We start from the raw sequence: 20,188 nt of genomic DNA, 5'->3' as shown, positions 1-20,188 counted from the left end.
GGGTTTGGGTTTGGCCGGGGTAGGCCGTCATTGTAAATAAGAATTTGTTCTTAACTGACTTGCCTAGTTAAATAAAGGTTAAATCAATAATAATTCAGATATATTACATGATAAGTTATAGAGCTACTATAGAGGCACAAACAAAGAGAGTACAAATCAATCAACTCATTTCTAAAGCATTTGTTGTCATGCAGTTATAACATTATACAAGGCATGCACAGTTGTGGCTCACAAGTTGATCTGTTGTTTCACGTAATTTCTCAGTTTTAATGAAATGTTTTGCATTAGATCAATTAATAACATAGGGCATGCCTACATTTGATCATCAACATGATCTGAGGTGTATGACTAATGCATTTTCTTTCACAAATCAGTTTTACTGCTTGATTAATAATGTGTTTGAGGTCATATTGTTGTTGGGGCTTGCCTGTCCAACGGTAGAGGTAGTGTTTCCTCTGTCTCACACTGTCAAGCCCCTCAGTCTTCTTCTGGAGATGCCGTGTCTGACTATCCTGAAGTGTGGCTGTCAAACATAGAGCAAGTTACAAACATGACTCCACTGACATCAACGCAATTCTGAAGTTGAGAGACAGAAACATTCACTTTTCTGCCTGTTGGATTCTGGCTTGAAATATACTTATTCCTGTCATCATATTAGAACGTATTGATTACTTTACATGTATATGAAATGAACAGTTGAAGTTGGAAGTTTACATACACCTTAGCCAAATACATTTAAACTCAGTTTTTCACAATTCCTGACATTTAATCCTAGTAAAAATTCCCTGTCTTAGGTCAGTTAGGATCACCACTTTATTTTAAGAATGTGAAATGTCAGAATAGTAGAGAGAATTATTTATTTCAGCTTTTATTTCTTTCATCACATTCCCAGTGGGTCAGAAGTTTACATACACTCAATTAGTATTTGGTAGCATTGCCTTTAAATTGTTTAACTTAGGTCAAACGTTTCGGGTAGCCTTCCACAAGCTTCCCACAACTTATTGGGTGAATTTTGGCCCATTAATCCTGACAGAGCTGGTGTAACTGAGTCAGGTTTGTAGGCCTCCCTGCTCGCAACAGGCTTTTTCAGCTTGCCCACACATTTTCTATAGGCTTGAGGTCAGGGCTTTGTGATTGCCACTCCAATACATTTACTTTGTTGTCCTTAAGCCATTTTGGAAGTATGCTTGGGGTCATTGTCCATTTGGAAGACCCATTTGCGACCAAGGTTTAACTTCCTGACTGATGTTGCTTCAATATATCCACATACTTTTCCTCCTCATGATGCCATTTATTTTGTGAAGTGCACCAGTCCCTCCTGCAGCAAAGCACCCCCACAACATGATGCTGCCACCCCCGTGCTTCACGGTTGGGATTGTGTTCTTCGGCTTGCAAGCCTCCCCCTTTTTCCTTCAAACATAACAATGGTCATTATGGCCAAACAGTTCTATTTTTGCTTCATCAGACCAGAGGACATTCCTCCAAAAAGTACGATCTTTGTCCCCATGTGCAGTTGCAAACCATAGGCTGGCTTTTTTATGGCGGTTTTGGAGCAGTGGCTTCTTCCTTGCTGAGCGGCCTTTCAGGTTATATCGATATAGGACTCGTTTTACTGTGGATATAGATACTTTTGTACCTGTTTCCTCCAGCATCTTCACAAGGTCCTTTGCTGTTGTTCTGGGATTGATTTGCACTTTTCGCACCAAAGTACGTTCATCTCTAGGAGACAGAACGCGTCTCCTTCCTGAGCTGTATGACGGCTGTGTGGTCCCATGGTGTTTATACTTGCATACTATTGTTTGTACAGATGAATGTGGTACCTTCAGGCGTTTGGAAATTGCTCCCAAGGATGAACCAGACTTATGGAGGTGTACAATTTTTTTCTGAGGTCTTGGCTGATTTCTTTTGATTTTCCCATTATGTCAAGCAAAGAGGCACTGAGTTTGAAGGTAGGCCTTGAAATACATCCACAGGTACACCTCCAATTGACTCAAATTATGTCAATTAGCCTATCAGAAGCTTCTAAAGCCATGACTTAATTTTCCAGAAAACGAGATTTAATGACTCCCACCTAAGTGTATGTAAACTTCCAACTTCAACTGTATATGTTGGGGGTCAATGAAGGGTGAATAGGAACTTTGGGTATGGAAAGTTACTGAGTGAGACTATGGGAGGATCAGGAAGTTCATATTCTGTTCAAACATGCTATTGCTGAATATTAATATTTCTAAGGAAGGAGGCAAAGGTTGGCAGGTTGGTTTTAGTTCCTGATAAGGCAGGCCAGTTGCTGTGGAACTAGGACAAGGAGGGATGTGAAACTCAACTCGAGATAAGGTCAGCAGTTGAAGAGAGAAGACACTGCTGGGAAGGGGCCATAGGGGCCCACCTCGAAAACCATCTGACTACAGTCCTATCCCATACACAAACACTTCCACCCCCATGAGGGTCCTAGACTTAGGCAGGCCGTGACAATACCAGTAAAATGAACATATTGTGTTTCTGCCTAACAACAGGGAAGGAGTGTTTATCTTAGACATGCAAGTTGGCAACTCCGCCTAGTCGGAAGGTATAAATATATGCTTGTGGGTAGAATAAACTTGGTTTGAGTTTTTTCTGGTTGTCCGTTTCAGTTTTTGCTCTATTTGTTCAGAACCTAACATACCTTCAGGCCCCTGGTGGACCTCAGCAACCCTGAAGCACAGCGTCGTTGATGTCCAGCTCTGCCCGCTTTTCTTCAAGGAGGCTGGTCGTCTCTTTCAGTCTTTTGACATTCTGAAAAAAATCTATTAAATTAAGGAATAACATATGTGAAGATTTTAATATGTCAAGTGAATCACACTAAAATATTTGACTTTAATGTATACAGTTTTCCTACATCAAGATGACTAATAGAATAATTAAAAGCTGAGCCAGGGATGCAGACAGAAGATCAGACATGTAGAAATAGATAAACAAGAATGAGAAAGCAGATATTTTTTAATCTGTATTATGAAAGCCCCCCCCCCCCCCCCCCCCCCACCAAAACCCCCCCCATCATCTTCAGTCAGCTATTCTAATAATGTGTGCCTAACCAATCAACATAAATATTGCAATTACAGTCGTGTAAGATACAAAATATTAACATTACATCACCATCAGTTAAACTAAAAAATTGTGCAGCTTGACTAAAAAGTGTGTATTGCAGGAGGTGCTATCAGATTTAATTTGAAACACCAAAACAATAAACACACACCTTGCTCCTGGAAGGTAAGGGACCACTCATCATCCTGATGAATTACGGTGGTTGGGGACAAGGGGCGATAAAACCCTTCAAACAGAGACTCCTGTTGTGCAAAACCTTGGTGCTATGGGTGACTATGTCACATGCGGCACAGAGAAGATGCCTGGGCAGGCTATCCTCACTGTTTCAATACTGACACTGGCCCAACACAGTACCTTCAGCAGAGAGCATGCTGTCCACCATTGCCTCAATCTTTTCCCCCAACTTTTGTCTGCCTCTCTGCCCAGGTCACCTTTGGGGTTACGTGACAATCTGGCCCCGTGAAACTCCCCATCAGCTCCTGTAGGTCCAGCATCAGGGAGTCTTGTGGAGATAAAAAAAAAAAATTGAATACAAAATCATGACAGAACTCATGAACAGAATAGCTTGGCTGTATTAAAAAAAAAAAAAATTAGCATGGTATTTGTTTGGCATTCTGTACCTGAATCTTGTGGGGATAGGTGCAGTAGCATGGTACTGCAGGAGGATGGGTACTGGTACTGGAAACAATTCAATAAAAATAAAAAATATATTTCTTCATCAACGCAACTTAAGTATAACTTAGTATAACTGTGTTGATTGGGTGATGAGATGAGAATCCACTCTGACAGATATGTCATAAAATTATGATATACATGTCCTGTACATCATTATATTAAATTACATGTGCATAACTATGTGGTTTTAATGTACCTTAGCAGTGGTTCTTCTTATTTTGAGAGTAATATAACATCTTGAATCTATTTTCAATACATGCAACCTAAGAGTTCATGCCTGCAAGACAGAGGTTTAGGTTACAGTCAATCGGTCTGAGGATTTAAAAGTTTTATAGCACTACTTTGTATTTAATCCCGCACTGAAATGAAAGCCAGTGAGCCAGCTAAAATTGGTCAGTATATTGCAACTGCATTTAGTACTAGTTAGAAACGTCCTAACAAGGTAGTCATGCTGCCTGACAAGTTGAACGACGCTAGCCTTGATGAGGCCCTTACTCTCTTGGGGTTGTTGTGTGTAGTATGATTTCCTTAGGGTCAAGCGACCTGGCTTCAAGCCTACCTCAGGTCAATACCCCCTCATACCATTCGCTACTCTGATGAGCAGAAGTAGGATAGTGTATGACAGTCAAAAGCATGTCCTGTTCAGGTGTGAGGGATTTGTGATAGAGAAGCACAGGTTGTGTTTTCTGAACTGAGGGACTAGTGTAACGATCCTAGCCTTGATAAGTCTATTAAGAAATACCCCAAGGGAGATCTCGCTCTTGGCATCTCCCTTGGGGTTCCTTTAGGGCAGGGTTTCCCAAACCTCTCCTCGGCCTCTCCAGACGTTTCAAATTTTAGTTTTAACCCTTAACTGGCACACATGGTTCAATTAGTCAACTAATCATCAAGCTAATTAATTAAATCAGGTATGGCAATTTAGGGTTAAAACAAAAATGTGAAACTTCTGGGGGAGCCAGTGGAGAGGGTTGGGAAACTCTGTTTTAGGGTCAGATGCCCCAGGGTTAAGCTCTATTTAAGGCAGTACTCACCCCCGCCATTAGTTGCAATATGGTCACCTGTTCTGGGAAGGTCCATGTCCTTCGCTGAGACTTTTGCTGACAATAATATACAATTAACATGAGGCAGCCAAGACTGGCATATGTTATCTATTTACAAAAAATGGTTACACTTTACATGCGTAAACAAACACACAACTAAATAGGCACATAACACTTACCATGGCTTGAGGCCTTCTTAGTCCAGGTCTTTGGTGAATTATGTTGCCTCTTCTGTCCCTCTCTATCCATTGGACAGGGGCAAGGCTTGTGGCAGGAGCAGGTGACTGTCGCTTTGCAGCTCGCTCTTTCTGATCCTAAAGTATTTATTCAAATCAAACATAGAATGGAAATATATCTGTGATTAAAATTACAACACAACAACTGTGGTATGTACCCACAGTTCAACTGCCCTAAAAATATACTGGGAAAATGGGAAGAAATATCACTTACAGCTAGCTACATGTTGAAATTGTAACGCTGTGCGATAGCTTTCTGGAAGAGCCTCCTCAAATGCCACCCGTGCAGCATCCCTCTCTTTGCTCTATTTGGTTGAACATAAACATTATTGTATGTTAACGTAGAAAGAAAAAAAAATACCAAAACGTGTGATCATATACTGTGAGACAATCCAAAATATATATAGTGGATTCACACATGATAGAAGTAAATTGGTATACATTGTGGATGGTTGATTTTCATTATCGTGGGAACTGTGTTATATTGTGCAAAAGCAAAAGGCAAAGCCTCCATAGTTAACGCTAAAATATTTGTTATTTATCTGCTTTAATTCACTCAGTTGTGAACAAAACTGGTATGATTATTCATGAACTAGATGTGTATTCATATTTACACAATTGATATACAGACAGCAAAAAGAGAATTACAATTAACAGTTTAAAATGTGCAGACACGTGTAGCTATGTAATCATATTTATATGGGAGACACACAGGCCATAAATAAACTAGCTACGCCATCAAATATCTAATTAAAAGGCTAAATAGTTTATTCTGTTATATGTTATGTATTCTGTGCAGAGTAATTCTTTATTTTAAGTTGGGTGCGGTATTCAACACAACCACAGGTATAATAAGAACGAACACAATGGTCAGTTCCGGTACAAATGATAAAATGTCAGTTCCGGAACTACGGAATCATGGGAGATTGAGTTTCACAGTCAGACACTTTTAAATCATGAAATAAATACCTCAATAATTCGCTAAACAGTATTTCCATGTGCTTGCTTACATGATTGATATTATTATCTTTTTACATAATTAATAACGGTGAGCTGCTAGCTAAAAAGGCCCAATGTTCACTGGGGTTGCAACCGGCGGGTACCAAAAAGCTAACGTTAGCATACAAGATACTGTTGGCCAGAGTGAAAAATATAACTTCCTGTCTAGAAGATGAACCAATATACGTAACTGATTGAAATAAAAATATGTTTAGAATTAAGCGGGCTGAAATACAGAAAATACTAGATTATTTGTCATTTCTTGTCCAATAACTTACCTCATTCTCACTGTAAAATAGCTAGCTAGCTAGCTAGCTAGCGTCAACCAAATAAGCGGTTATGTTTATTTGTACTAATAACACAAACTCAGGGCGCATCGAGTTTAAAGGGATTCAGAAGGGGTGTGCCATTAGCGGCATCTGGGGTTGGGTTCGATGCGGCATAAGTTTGCTTTTAGTACATAAAACATTGTGCTCATTTGTATATATAGTACATACTTAATGAGACTGGGTTGTGACTACAATATGCGTTTGTACTTGCTTTTAACCAAAGCGTGTGTCAAATCGTTACAGCTCTGATGTTTACAAGCAACGTTATTCAATTCAAAATGTTAGCTAGATATTTCAACTCTGTATGGCAAGCGTGAATGTCTAACTGAAAACGTTTAATGGGGTAAATTACACATTCTGTTAATATATGACCACAACCTGATCTGTTGTTGCAATTTGTATTCTATCACATTTCAGATTTAGATATATTAATTGATAACGATGAAGTTTGGATGTAGTGAACTCCCTTTTCAAAGTAACTTTAGTTAAGTAAACTATATTTTTCTTAACATGCTGAACAGACCACTCGTGCTCGTACATGCGCAGTTTCCATACCAGGCGGTGATACAGCCCGACATGATGCTCTCAATTGTGCATCTGTAAAAGTTTGTGAGGGTTTTAGGTGACAAGCCAAATTTCGCCAGCCTCCTGAGGTTGAAGAGGCACTGTTTGCGCCTTCTTCACCACACTGTCTGTGTGGGTGGACCATTTCAGTTTGTCCGTGATGTGTATGCTGAGGAACTTAAAACTTTCCACCTTCTCCACTGCTGTGCCAACGATGTGGATAGGGGGTTGCTCCCTCTGCTGTTTCCTGAAGTCCACGATAGCTTGCTGTTGCTAGATCGTTTGTCCTGGGATATAAACATTGGGTTGTTATAAGGTCCTATACTCCAACAAATAATCCACAGATAAATTTGTTTCTAGTTTTGTAAATTTCTTCATTGCCAATTGTTTGGAGTGCAGATTTACCTTATGAAGGTGCGTAAGGGATGTATGCGTGGTTCTCTTGCGCGTGCTGAATAAATCAAATTCAAATGCTGAAAACTCTCTCACTTGCTGGCCAACAGATTTTCTCTTGGGAGTTTTCAGTACATTTATCTTGAGCCATCCCTTTAAATATTTTGTTGACAGACTCAATAGAATATATCGAGAGAACGGATTCAGAATATTTGGGATCAATGAAAGAAATCCATCTAAATATTCATATCTGTTTAAGCACCAATTGCTACATTTAAAAATACTCTGATCTTGTAGATTATTTAAGTTTATGAAAGTATTTATTAATCATACAAAACAGGTTTGGAGAGCTTTTATGCACGAAAGAAAACGGTTGTTTGATTCATTCTAAAAATGGCTACGTTCAGTTACTTGTTAATTAATAAATGCATTAAGCACTAACAGCTCTGAGTGTTTCAATCCATCCATTATTTTGATGTAATAAAAAGTGTTGGTGGAGCATGCTGCAAGCCATTGCTGCCCCTTGCAACATTGTAAATACAACATCATCTTGCTAATCTGATACTGAGTGGAATGTACGGTTGCCCAACCCATATATTTCAGCAGTGCATTGTACCCTACACCATCATTTCAAAAGGTAGGACATAGGTCCTGTTAAAGCTTACTGGCTGATGAAGGACAATAACATAGGTTGTCTATTTACAGCATATGATGTACTAGTTGTTTTACAAAAATGAATTGAAGTCAATTGATATATTCATGGTATAAACAAAATATTGAATTTTACATTATAAAGTTCACAAACTATAGCCTACTAAAATAGACACCTGGCACAACACTGATTGATATAGGTTATGAGCAGTGGATTGGTCTGAACCACTTTAGTAGGCCTAATGAGTTATGAGAAAACAATCAGAAAAAGTGATGGGAATATTACATTTTGAAAAGCAAATACTTAGATTGAATATGTAGGAAAATTCCGTCATCAGTGGACCTGTGTGAGGGATGTTATGAAGAATTAGGGAGTTTTGAAGGGGCTGATACAATGTTGTACTGTTTAGGACAAGCAGGGCTCCTGTTACCATTTGTAACAGGGAACAATTTATTATAGCTTATTATATTGCTGACTGACCTTCAAATAGGCTACACAATATAAGGCTATTTGGTATAATAAGCGCATCTTCATAGAATAGTTTATTATAGGTCTATAATAGGCTAGATTAAAATACATAAATTTCCAGTCAAAAGTTCAGACACACTTACTCATTCAAGGGTTTATCTTTATTTTTTTACTATTTTCTACATTGTAAAATAATAGTGAAGACATCAAAACTATGAAATAACACATATGGAATCATGTAGTAACCAAAAAAGTGTAAACAAATGAAAATATATTTTATATTTGAGATTCTTCAATGTAGCCACCCTTTGCCTTGATGACAGCTTTGCACATTCTCAACCAGCTTCATGAGGTAGTCACCTGGAATGCAATTAACAGGTGTGCCTTGTTAAAAGTTAATTTATGGAATTTCTTTCCTTCATAATGCATTTGAGCCAATTAGTTATGTTGTGACAAGGTAGGGGTGGTATACAAAAGATAGCCCTGTTTGGTAAAAGACCAAGTCCATATTATGTCAAGAACAGCTCAAATAAGCAAAGAGAAACGAAAGTCCATCATTACTTTAAGACATTAGCCAAGGAGTCAATCCGGAAAACTTCAAGAACATTGTAAGTTTCTTCAAGTGCAGTCGCAAAAACCATCAAGCGCTACGTAGTTTTCATTGATTTTAAACAACATCAACTCCTATCCAGCAGCATTACCACCCTGCATCCCACTGCTGGCTTGCTTCTGAAGCTAAGCAGGGTTGGTCCTGGATGGGAGAACAGATGCTGCTGGAAGTGGTGTTGGAGGGCCAGTAGGAGGCATCCTTTCCTGTGGTCAAAAAAATATCCCAATGTCCCAGGGCAGTGATTGGGGACATTGCCCTGTGTGGGATGCTGTCTTTCGGAGGGGACGTTAAATGGGTGTCCTGACTCTTTGTGGTCACTAAAGATCCCATGGCACTTATTGTAGGGGTGTTAACCCTGGTGTCCTGGCTAGATTCCAAATCTGTCCCTCATACCATCATGGCCACCTAATCATCCCAGTTTACAATTAGCTCATTCATCCCTCACCTCTCACCTGTAACTATCCCCCAGGTTGTTCCTGTAAATGAGAATGTGTTCTCAGTCAACTTACCTGGTAAAATAATGGTAAAAAAAATACAAAAATCCTATTTGTCTTCCAGGGACTTCAGCTCATTAGTTTGTCCAGCTGTTTCCTCCTCCAGAAAATGTCCCCCCCCCCCCACCCCACACTTTGGGGAAGTTGGTAGAGGCCATTGAGAGAAAAGGTAAGATGGCTGTGTAATATCAGAAAATTTTATTCTGAGGTGTTTAGTACAAGGAATTTGCCAAGATAAATAGCAGCATTGCCCAGAAAATATGCCACATAGTGCTTTCAATTTGGCATGAATGTATCAGTTATCCATACTTACATGTAATCCAATGCTTTGGTAGGGGATATTTTATGCATGACATGACATATGTAAACATATATTTATTTAGATTTTATCATGATCGACTTCGATCCCTATGGTATAGAAACAGTGACATTTGAAAGTGTTCATCAGCTAGGTGAGACGCTTGGGATTTGATAGGAATTCACCTTTCTGCTCACACTACTCCTGAATACCAGTCAACCTTTCCTCCCGCCATCTGGTTTTAGACCCTTCAAACTTAGCACTCCTAAAAGGGGCTCCTTGGCCTCTGGGTAGCATGTCAAAGGCCAGGTTAGCGTTGAAACGCTCCGTGTTCCAGTTAGCGTCTCGCCCATGTATTTTTAGCTCCGGGTGATGTATTTTGGATGTTTATATATGTGTTACTGACCCACTAATCCAGGCATGCCAGGAGAGAAGAGACTATTTCAGAAGGGTGAGTTAACTTGTGTATGTGTGGGAAACTCGTGCAGGTTTGGAGTGTGAGACTTTGAATAGGCCACCTGGCTCCTTGGCTGCTGGCAGTCAGAGACAGAGCCTGAATATCGGTAAGACCCACTTCCTCTCTTATGTCTGTGCATGCATGCGTTGTTCTTACATTCATCTTTTGCTGAGCTATACAAGTTGATATAGTTTGTTGCCATGGTCAGATAGTCATCCATTCCAATGTGATAAAAAGGGATTTACTCCCAACCCTGTGACTTCAGTGATCTGTGCTGCTGTTCATACTATAGCCTTGCCTATTGAGTTCAGTTAAATAGGTTCAATTCCAACTTAACTCGAGGGTTATTACCATGCTGCCCTTGTGACTCCCACTCCTGGAGGATCCACTGCATGCTCTATTTATCTTTGCTCTATTTTAACAGTGGGCCAAAAACACAGCCTGTTTGTGTAGAGAAATAGGCCAGCCTGTTTAGAAACCCAGCTCTGCTGTTCTCCCCTCTAAAGACAATCCAGGGATTTTCCTGCCGTTGAAATACTTGGGTACTCCCATTGAAATACTTTTTCGGGTCACCTAAGTCCAAACAGTGTAAAAAATGGTTGATATATGCTGAACAAAAATATAAACGCAACATGTAAAGTGTTGGTCCCATGTTTCATGAGCTGAAATAAAAGACTCCAGAAATGTTCAATATGCACAAAAATATTATTTCTCTAAAATGTTGTGCACAAATTTGTTTACATCCTTGTTAGTGAGCATTTCTCCTTTGCCAAGATAATCCATCCACCTGACAGGTGTGGCATATCAAGAAGCTGATTAAACAGCATGATCATTACACAAGTGCACCTTGTGTTGGGGACAATAAAAGGCCACAGATGTCTCAAGTTGAGAGGGAGCGAGCAATTGGCATGCTGACTGCATGAATGTCCACCAGAGCTGTTTCCAGATAATTTAATGTTAATTTCTTTACCATAAGCATTGTTTTAGATAAAACATTGTTTTAGAGAATTTGGCAGTACGTCCAACCGGTCTCACAATCTCAGAACACTTGTAACCATGCCAGCCCAGGACCTCCACATCTGGCTTCTTCATTTGCGGGATCGTCTTGAGCCATCCGGACAGCTGATGAAACCGTGGGTTTACACAACCGAAGAATTTCTGCACAAACGGTCAGAAACCGTCTCAGGGAAGCTCATCTGCGTGCTCGTCGTTCTCACAAGGATCTTGACCTGACTACAGTTCATCGTCGTAACTTCAGTTGGCAAATACTCACCTTCGATAGCCACTGGCATGCTGAAGAAGTGTGCTCTTCACGGATCAATCCCGGTTTCAACTGTACCGGGAAGATGGCAGACAGCGTGTATGGTATTGTGCAACTTCACACAGCCAGTGAAGAGGAGTGGGACAACATTCCACAGGCCACATTCAACAGCCTGATCAACTCTACGTGAAGGAGATGTGTCACGCTGCATGAGGTAAATGGAGGTCAAACCAGATACTGACTGGTTTCCTGATCCACGCCCTTAACTTTTTTTTTTAAAGGTGTCTGTGACCAACAGATGCATATCTGTATTCCCTGTATTCCCTAAATCCATAGATTAGGGCCTAATTCAGTTATTTCAATTGACTGATTTCCTCACATGAACCCAGTAAAATTGGCATTACGATTGCATTAAATGCAATAGAATTGTCTCTACAAGTTCATGTTCCGATTGTTATATGTGTATATCTATAATTGCATGACGGTTTGTTTTGACTGGAGAAAGTGAACACTGTGTGTTTTGTAAGATCTGTTTACTTGGAGAGGCTGTTCCTAGAGTTCATGTGACCTGGGACTTGCTGCATGTGCAGACAGAACAGGTGTAAGCTAGATCCCCCCCACCCACACATACCTTTAACATGACACAGACAGATAGAACTCAGATTCTCCCCTCCCTGTGCTCACACATGTCAGACACTTTCCCCATAGTCTATCTGCTCAGATAGAGAGACTTCGGCAGAGCCAGGCAGGCCTTTTCAGACAGCTGTTGTTTGCTAGCTGAGGCGTGACGGAGCAGTAAACAGCCCCCAGCCAGTCTGGCCTGCCTGCCTGTCACAGCGGTGGAAGAGGAGGAGGGCGTTATTTTAGGCACTCAGACACTGTCACCTGTCGTAGGACTAGTCTGGACACTGTCTCCCAGACAGCACACTTAGCCGCACCAGTAACACTTGCCACACCACAACAACACTCTCTGGAGACCTTACCACAGAACAGGAGAACCAGCGATGTACACAAACGGACTCTGTATTGTCTGAATTAACGACTAAAGTGGTCTTTTACAGAGCTCTCTGGGCCTGAGATGGGCCAGTAAAACACCCAGGCGCTCTCAGAGGCCCTGATGGGATTCCTGCAGGACCTGCCATCCCCCGTCATCCCAAAGTCTATCTATCCCAGCCTGAAGACTACCCTGCAAGAGGAAGAAGGTAACAGCACCTTTAGCACTCACATGCTTCTTCATGTATCTCATCAAGAACTGATGCAAGGAGCATATTCTACTTGGTGGCAAACAAAACTAAGGAAAACAATTTAAAGGCCATCATTGAAGCACACTATCAGGACTGTCAAAATAATTGTGTATATTTTGGAATCACTTAGAAATGCAAAGCGAAATATGTTAATTTGGCATTGGATAGAAAATAATGTTGCTTACTTACCATTGTGTCTCACAGCCAAGGCACTAAGATTGTCACTCAATCTCCTTGCTGGTTCTTGTATCCAAGAGTTGTCCGTCGGGGAGACAGCCAGGCGTTTGCTGAAGGCGCTGGAGCCCCCGGCTGTGCCTCTGCCGGGCCTGCTTACCCTGCTCAGACACCTGGACCGAGTGGGCCAGAGCTCGGCCCGCAACAGCCTGGACCCCCACACCCTCGCATTCCTCTTCAGCCCTCTTCTGCTCACCGCTGGGTCAGTTTCACATTTAAACAAATACTGTACCTATGTTGGTCATAAAACGTGCAGACAAAATATTTGTTTTTACTTAAACTCAAATTTAGACTAATCTTGAAGGGGGATAAAAACCTGCCATCTTCATAAGCGGCAGGTCCCTCTGCCACTTTTATGAGGGCTTTGTTGTGCCTACGAGAGAGGGAGAGAGACACACTGGCCAGCCTACAGGCACAGAGAGGAAGAGAATGCATTAACAGTGCCAGCATCCTCTTGAGCGCATGCTGTTGTCAGTCTACAGAGTTCTGGCTGTAGGAATGGGCCCCAGATTGAGCCAGAAAGAGATTGAAGCCATAACACCTGTCTGTTTTCCTGGAAGGACAGTATTCTCTATAGTCAGCAGAATATACATCCCCTCAGCACCTTTCCATTGTCCCACATGTTAGTAACTGAAGTCCTATTATGGCACCCATCCATCTGGTACTAATGTAAAATATGACCCCCCCCTATCGCATTGAACAACTCTCTCTACCTTAATTACTTGTAATAGCAAAGTTTTCCACCGTCCTCTGAATGACTTATGTATGAGTGTATTTATTTGTGTCCAGGTCAGAAGAAGGTCATCAGGTTTCTGCCCAGGTTCAGGTGCTGGAGAGGCTGCTGGTGGCGAGGGCCTGAGAGCTGGACCAGATGTCATCAGGTAAACACACAAGCTCACAACAATTTAGCACACTCACTAATGTAACCCCCTCACTAGGCTCGAATGTGACTCTCAACATATTACCTTAGACTATCTGAACAGCATGGGATATTAGGTGAGAAGGACATCTCCAATAAGAATCCCTATTGTAAACTCGCTAAGGTTAGGACAACTAGAGTATTAACTTCAGATAGAATGATTATAGATTTGTGTTATTATATAAGGATATGCTTTCCCATGCATTAAATTAAACTGAAACAGTAAATGACTCCACCAATGCAACAGACATAAGTGTAAAGATGTATATTATCACATTTTCAATGTACCACATCAAAATAACTAAAAATAATAAACCCCAATGAGTCGTGCACAGCCCATGTCCAAATTACTTGCAAGCTTAGTTAAACCCGTTGGCGCGCGTTGGCGCTCCAAAAAAAGTATGCCATACATAAAGTCCCGAAGCGCCCCGCCGTTGGAGTTACTCACTACTCGTTGATATTTCTTCACTGAAGTATAGCAGTTCCCAGCAGGTGTCCTCACAAGATCCACAGCTATCAATGCCAACAGTACTCCTTAGCAGCAACAGATATCCCATGGAAACATGAACTCGTTCATCTTCCACAAGCAATTCCCTCCAGGTCTCGCACTATCCTAGGCTAACCTCGAGCTGTCAAATACGTCCACGACGCGACGGTAGCTTCAGCCTCCAAGTGTTTAACAAAAATAATAATAACTCATATAAAATCAAATCCGTATGTCCCTTCAAAACTCGGTAGATATGGGTTTTGTTCTATTTTTTATCGTCTTCTTTCATAGTTTTTCTTCACCAACACTGATAATGTCTCTACATTTCTCTGTCAACGTCTCTCCCTCTTTTTTCAACGTCTCTTTTTCCCAGGCTTCCTCTTAACCAGGTCAACTCTCCCATTGGCCACAGCTTAACAAGCTACCTTATTGGTCAAAACTTAAACTTCAAAGTAAACCAGCCTATTCACTTGTACATTAAATAAATATTTATTAAAAATAAATGCATTAATGACATTACAATTCAGGAGCAATTCGATCATCTTTTAAATCTAATACCAATTAATTATAACAAATAAATTCTATACTTGGTTTTAACAAGGTTATTACACTAAAAACCCATCTTTGCCTCCTGGGTAAATTTTGATTGGATGTCCCACTGTATTGTAACACCACCATCTATTGATTCCTTTGACAGCCCTACCTTCCAAGCCTTCCAAAACCAAAGCCATGGCAGCTTCTGTCATCAATGGGGATGGCAGCAAGATGGCTGACGTAGAGTGGTACTGGGGAGACATTTCCAGGTAAAATGTTTAAATAATGGATATCCACACTTGGTTATTTACAGTTTTAACCACGATCTTCTGTTTCAAGAAAAAAATATTGTCACTCGTCTTACTCACCCATCTTTAATTACATAATCATGCTATATATTTGTATATATTTTTCCAGAGATGAGGTGAATGACAAGATGAGAGACACACCAGATGGCACTTTCTTGGTCCGAGATGCCTCAAGCAAGGTGAAAGGAGAATATACATTGACTCTCAGGTAAGGGTATTAATAATGAAGTCTTTCTAAAATTTACTATTTTGTCCCTTTTACAATCCACTCCAAGTTTGAGCTTGCCTAGTCACTCATTTAAAGTGCAATGGCATTTTGCCACTTTGGATAGCTTCCAGAGTCTTTCACAGAACATCAGTAATGTTGCACAACGTCTCGGGACTTTTCTAGGAAAGGAGGAAACAACCAGCTGATCAAGATCTTCCACCAAGGAGGCAAGTATGGCTTCTCTGAGCCGCTGACCTTTGCTTCTGTGGTGGAACTCATCCTGTATTATCACCACGAATCGCTGGCCCAGTACAACCCCAAGCTGGACTCACGGCTTCTGTACCCAATCTCCAAATATCAGCAGGTAGGCTCATTCTGTTATTATTATTATAGTGTTCTGTATCCTGTTCTGAAGGGCCTCAGTCTTGGTTTGGCTTCCGGGCCATATCTTAATGGTACTCCTTGGATTTTAAATAGAGATGTTATAAGAGATAAGGAATGTAGCCTTCGAACAGCACTCTGATGCTTTCTGGAAGGCCCTACATTTCTTATGGCACATGCGTGAAGGAAAATAACCCATGGCATTCCCAAGAGCACTTAAGCTTGTCTGAAATGTCACCAAACAATTCTGTTTAGGTGAGAACAGTTTGCTTGCTGCCCTTCTCTATTTGAAATGCACTGAGCCCATATTGAATGCACTTTATCTCAACATCTCAAGTGCTGTGGTCAGTTAGTGACTTGTGGTCTTTGTTGTTTCCAGGATCAGGTGGTGAAAGGGGACAACGTGGAAGCAGTAGGAGAGCAACTGAAGGTGTACCACAAACAGTGCCAGGAGAAGAGCTGGGAATATGACGTCTTGTATGAAGAGTATACTCGCACCTCTCAGGTACATATCCAACACTTATGTTTTCACTGTCACATTTGGGTCTGGGCTCCATAGCATTTGAAATGAGCACAATATCGTCTGTTTTCCCTGTACTTCAGGAGTTACAGATGAACCGCACGGCCATCGAGGCCTTCAACGAGACCATCAAGATCTCAGAGGACGGGTGCGAGACCCAAGAATGCTATAGCAAGGAGAACATTGACCAGTTCCTCGGGGAGGGAAACAGCAAAGATACTGAGAGGTATCCACAATACATTGCTTGCTCTAGGATTTTCCTGTTGTGATACAGGCTTTGAACTAGCCCTCTGATTGACTATGAAGCTGGTCGTGATCATGATTTTAAAGTGGGGGACCTAACAATGTTGCCGCTCCATCTCCCAGAATCCAAAGTAATTGGGATAAGCTGAAGTCGCGGGTGACTGAGATCCATGACAGGAAGAGGAAGCTAGGGCAGGACCTGAAGGAGCATGCGACAGACAACCAAGAGATCGATAAGAAGATGAGTAGCCTGAAAACGGACCTCGTGCAGCTGAAAAAGATTCGAGACCAGTACCTGGTGTAAGTTATACCCTTCTACCACACACACACACACAATCACACACACACACACACACACACACACACACACACACACACACACACACACACACACACACACACACACACACACACACACACACACACACACACACACACACACACACACACACACACTGCAATATTTAGGAACATGGCAGTCTAACAGTTTGCTTGTGTTAACGTCCCAGGTGGCTGAATCAGAAGGGCACCAGACAGAAGAAGATTAACGAGTGGCTGGGGATCAAAAACGACATGGAAGAGTGAGTGAAACCAATGTGGCCATTAGCCAGTTGTAATGTATTACCACGTATTATCATGTCGTATCGTGTATCGTATTGACACTGGTTTCCTCCCCATGTCTGCCGTTCTTCCCCTCTACCTCCCAGCCTGTATTCTCTGGTGGATGAGGAGGAAGACCTGCCGCACCTCGACGAGCGCACTTGGTACGTGGGCGACATCAAGCGCAGCCAAGCCGAGGAGCTGCTGAGGGGAAAGGGTGACGGCACTTTCCTGATCCGAGACAGCCAGTCCCAGAAGGGCTCCTATGCCTGCTCTGTAGTGTGAGTCCCGTTAGCCTGACCTGGGGTCTGTAAAGCCTTGTTAACACTGGCAGTTTGAAGTGACTCAAATCGATTTTTTTTTTGCATATTAGGGCTGGGAATTTACGATACGATATTATCATGATAGTTAGGTGACGATACGATATGTATTGCAATTCTCACAATTCTATATGTATTGTGATTCAATACTGTGATTTTATTGCAATTCAATGTTCCAAAATATTGCTTCTGCAGAGTGGCAAGAGAGAGCCTGTCACACCCTGACCATAGTTTGCTTTGTATGTTTTATGTTTTGTTTGGTCAGGGTGTGATCTGAGTGGGCATTCTATGTTGTATGTCTGGTTTGTCTATTTCTATGTGTTTGGCCTGATATGGTTCTCAATCAGAGACAGGTGTTTTGCGTTGTCTCTGATTGGGAACCATATTTAGGTAGCCTGTTTTGTATTGTGGGTTGTGGGTTATTGTCTATGTGTTAGTTGCTTGTGTCTGCACTATTATATATAGCGTCACGTTCGTTTTATTGTTTTGTATTAGTTTGGTTAGTGTTTCTTCTTAAATAAATAGAAGAATGTATTCACTTCACGCTGCGCCTTGGTCCTCCTCTCTTTCTCCCGAAGACGATCGTGACAGAGCCATGAGAAAACAAGTTTTGCTCAGTAATGATAATAAAAGTGCTGAAAACATATTGGGTCCCTATTTAAAAATAAGATGGAGAACAAGCTATGAAGGAAGAATACTGGCATTTTGGTGCAGGTACAGAAAACTAGTGCAAACATAATATTGCAATATTGCCAAAATGATACGATAATATCGTATCGTCAAAAATAATATCCGATATGTAACTATTGATTTTTTCCCGCAATCTTAATTGTATATCCAATTTGAATCTGTTTTTTCCCTGCAGTCTGAACAGCCAAAAAGCACATGGAATCAGATATTTCAAGACACATTTCAAACCACCTTCGTAGGTGGTTTAAAATCAGATACCAATCTGATTCCTGACTTGTGTCTGTACGGTCAAATTTAGTTTATTTGCCCTCAAGTGGTTTTTAGACTGTTATTTGGCATATCTTGTTGCTTGCTAGCTACTCTGTTGACAGTTTTACAAGAACATGTGGTATCTAACTAGCTTGTTAATTGTTTACAAACAAATTAGTGAATGTGCTAGAAAGTTAAACAGCTTCCTAGCTAGCTAGTTGACTGCTGTGGCTAGCCAAAAAGGACTTGTTTTGAAAGTTAATCTTATCCTTTGAGGCTTTACATGTTTTCTTACACTATCATTTTGAACATTCAAAGCAACTAGGAGACGTCCATGGCAGGCATTGTTGTCACCCCCGTAGCTAGCTACATCATTTCTGAGTGATAGGAAGCACGAGCACCACCACCAATCAGCCTACACCACTGCACACATACCTGTCATTAGGATTACAACTAGCATAGCCATATCAGCAAATGACTGCTGTCTGAACACACACAAATGCAATTTGGTCACTTGTAACTTGCTGTTTGACAGTCAGTATTCCAAAACTGATTTGAGCATTAAGGCTTGCAGTGTGAACAAGGCTTTAGTGAACACAGAATGATTTTGGTTGGAATACGGCTAGACAGTTGGGTGGGGTTTAGCCAGATTTATCAGATGTTTTCCGGCCTCACCTGCCGAGATGCTGAAAATCTCAAATGCATAGGAAATATAGGGACCATCTAAAAACATGGTTGGCCAATCTTATCCTCAAAAGGCCGTTATGGGTGCAGGCTTTTGTTCCAGCAAGCAGTAACACAACTGATTCAGCTTGTCCAAACCTATGGGATTGCATAAAGAATGTCGGTATTTATTTGTTTTGATCCAAAGCCACGAATGAGTGCTGCAAAAAGCTTTGTGCTGCAAAATAGCCTACAAAATATGCCTAACCTAAACATTAATTTAATTGCCTAAATAAACTAGTACAGTTCATAAGTAAATGAATAAATAGCTCAGGTCTTAAACACTGTGGTAAATAAAGCAATTATTTTTGCGGGGGGGAGGGAGAGAAACCAAAAGCATAACCAGCGTTCTAACTCCCTCTTGTGATAGTGTGGCGCAATGACAGAATGAGGTCATTTACCACAATCTGCCACCATCTACCACAAACATGTCGCAGCATAAGGAACCACTGTAGCAGGAACATTTATGGTGTGTAGATCTTGATAGTAGTCCACTTCTGAGGTCTTGAAAAACATTTGACAAACTGTGATTTTGGGGTGAAATATCACTTTTACTGCTTTGTTTCGGCTAACCAAAGGTTCTGTTCTTGACTTCACATATCTATTCATGCAGTGTGGATGGGGACATCAAGCACTGTGTGATATTCAAGACCTCCACGGGCTACGGCTTCACCAAACCCTACAACCTGTACAGCTCCCTGAGAGAGCTGGTGCTTCACTATAGACACACCTCCCTGGTCCAACACAATGACTTGCTGAATGTAACTCTGGCATGTCCTGTCCTAACCCAGCAGCAACCCAAAAGAGAAGCAAGATAACCCGGACAGGGCCTGGCACACACAGAGGAAACAAACAGAACTCATAAAGACCACAAACCCTCACTTTTCAAACAAAAAAGCATAAAGGTTTCTGCACGTTGGGTTTGAGAGGAGGGGAAGAGCGGAGTGGATTTTGACATGGAAGAGCACATT

At 41.3% G+C, this 20,188-nt stretch overlaps 1 protein-coding gene across 1 annotated transcript; it reads left to right on the top strand.

Annotated features, from left to right (window-relative positions):
- Positions 1-5,816: 5,816 nt before the first annotated feature.
- On the top strand, positions 5,817-20,035 carry LOC120055170 (phosphatidylinositol 3-kinase regulatory subunit beta-like). The gene is made up of 10 exons (XM_039003092.1): positions 5,817-5,832; positions 15,139-15,244; positions 15,393-15,491; positions 15,675-15,855; positions 16,252-16,377; positions 16,476-16,618; positions 16,759-16,935; positions 17,145-17,216; positions 17,343-17,516; positions 19,831-20,035. The coding sequence occupies exons 1-10, from the start codon at positions 5,817-5,819 to the stop codon at positions 20,033-20,035; spliced, it is 1,299 nt and encodes a 432-aa protein (XP_038859020.1).
- Positions 20,036-20,188: the final 153 nt, after the last annotated feature.

This window comes from Salvelinus namaycush, chromosome 10 (assembly GCF_016432855.1).
Source record: "Salvelinus namaycush isolate Seneca chromosome 10, SaNama_1.0, whole genome shotgun sequence".
In the NCBI taxonomy this organism is placed as follows: Eukaryota; Metazoa; Chordata; class Actinopteri; order Salmoniformes; family Salmonidae; genus Salvelinus; species Salvelinus namaycush.
The sequence above is the reverse complement of the archived record's forward strand: the minus strand, read 5'-3'. Positions and strand labels throughout refer to the sequence as shown.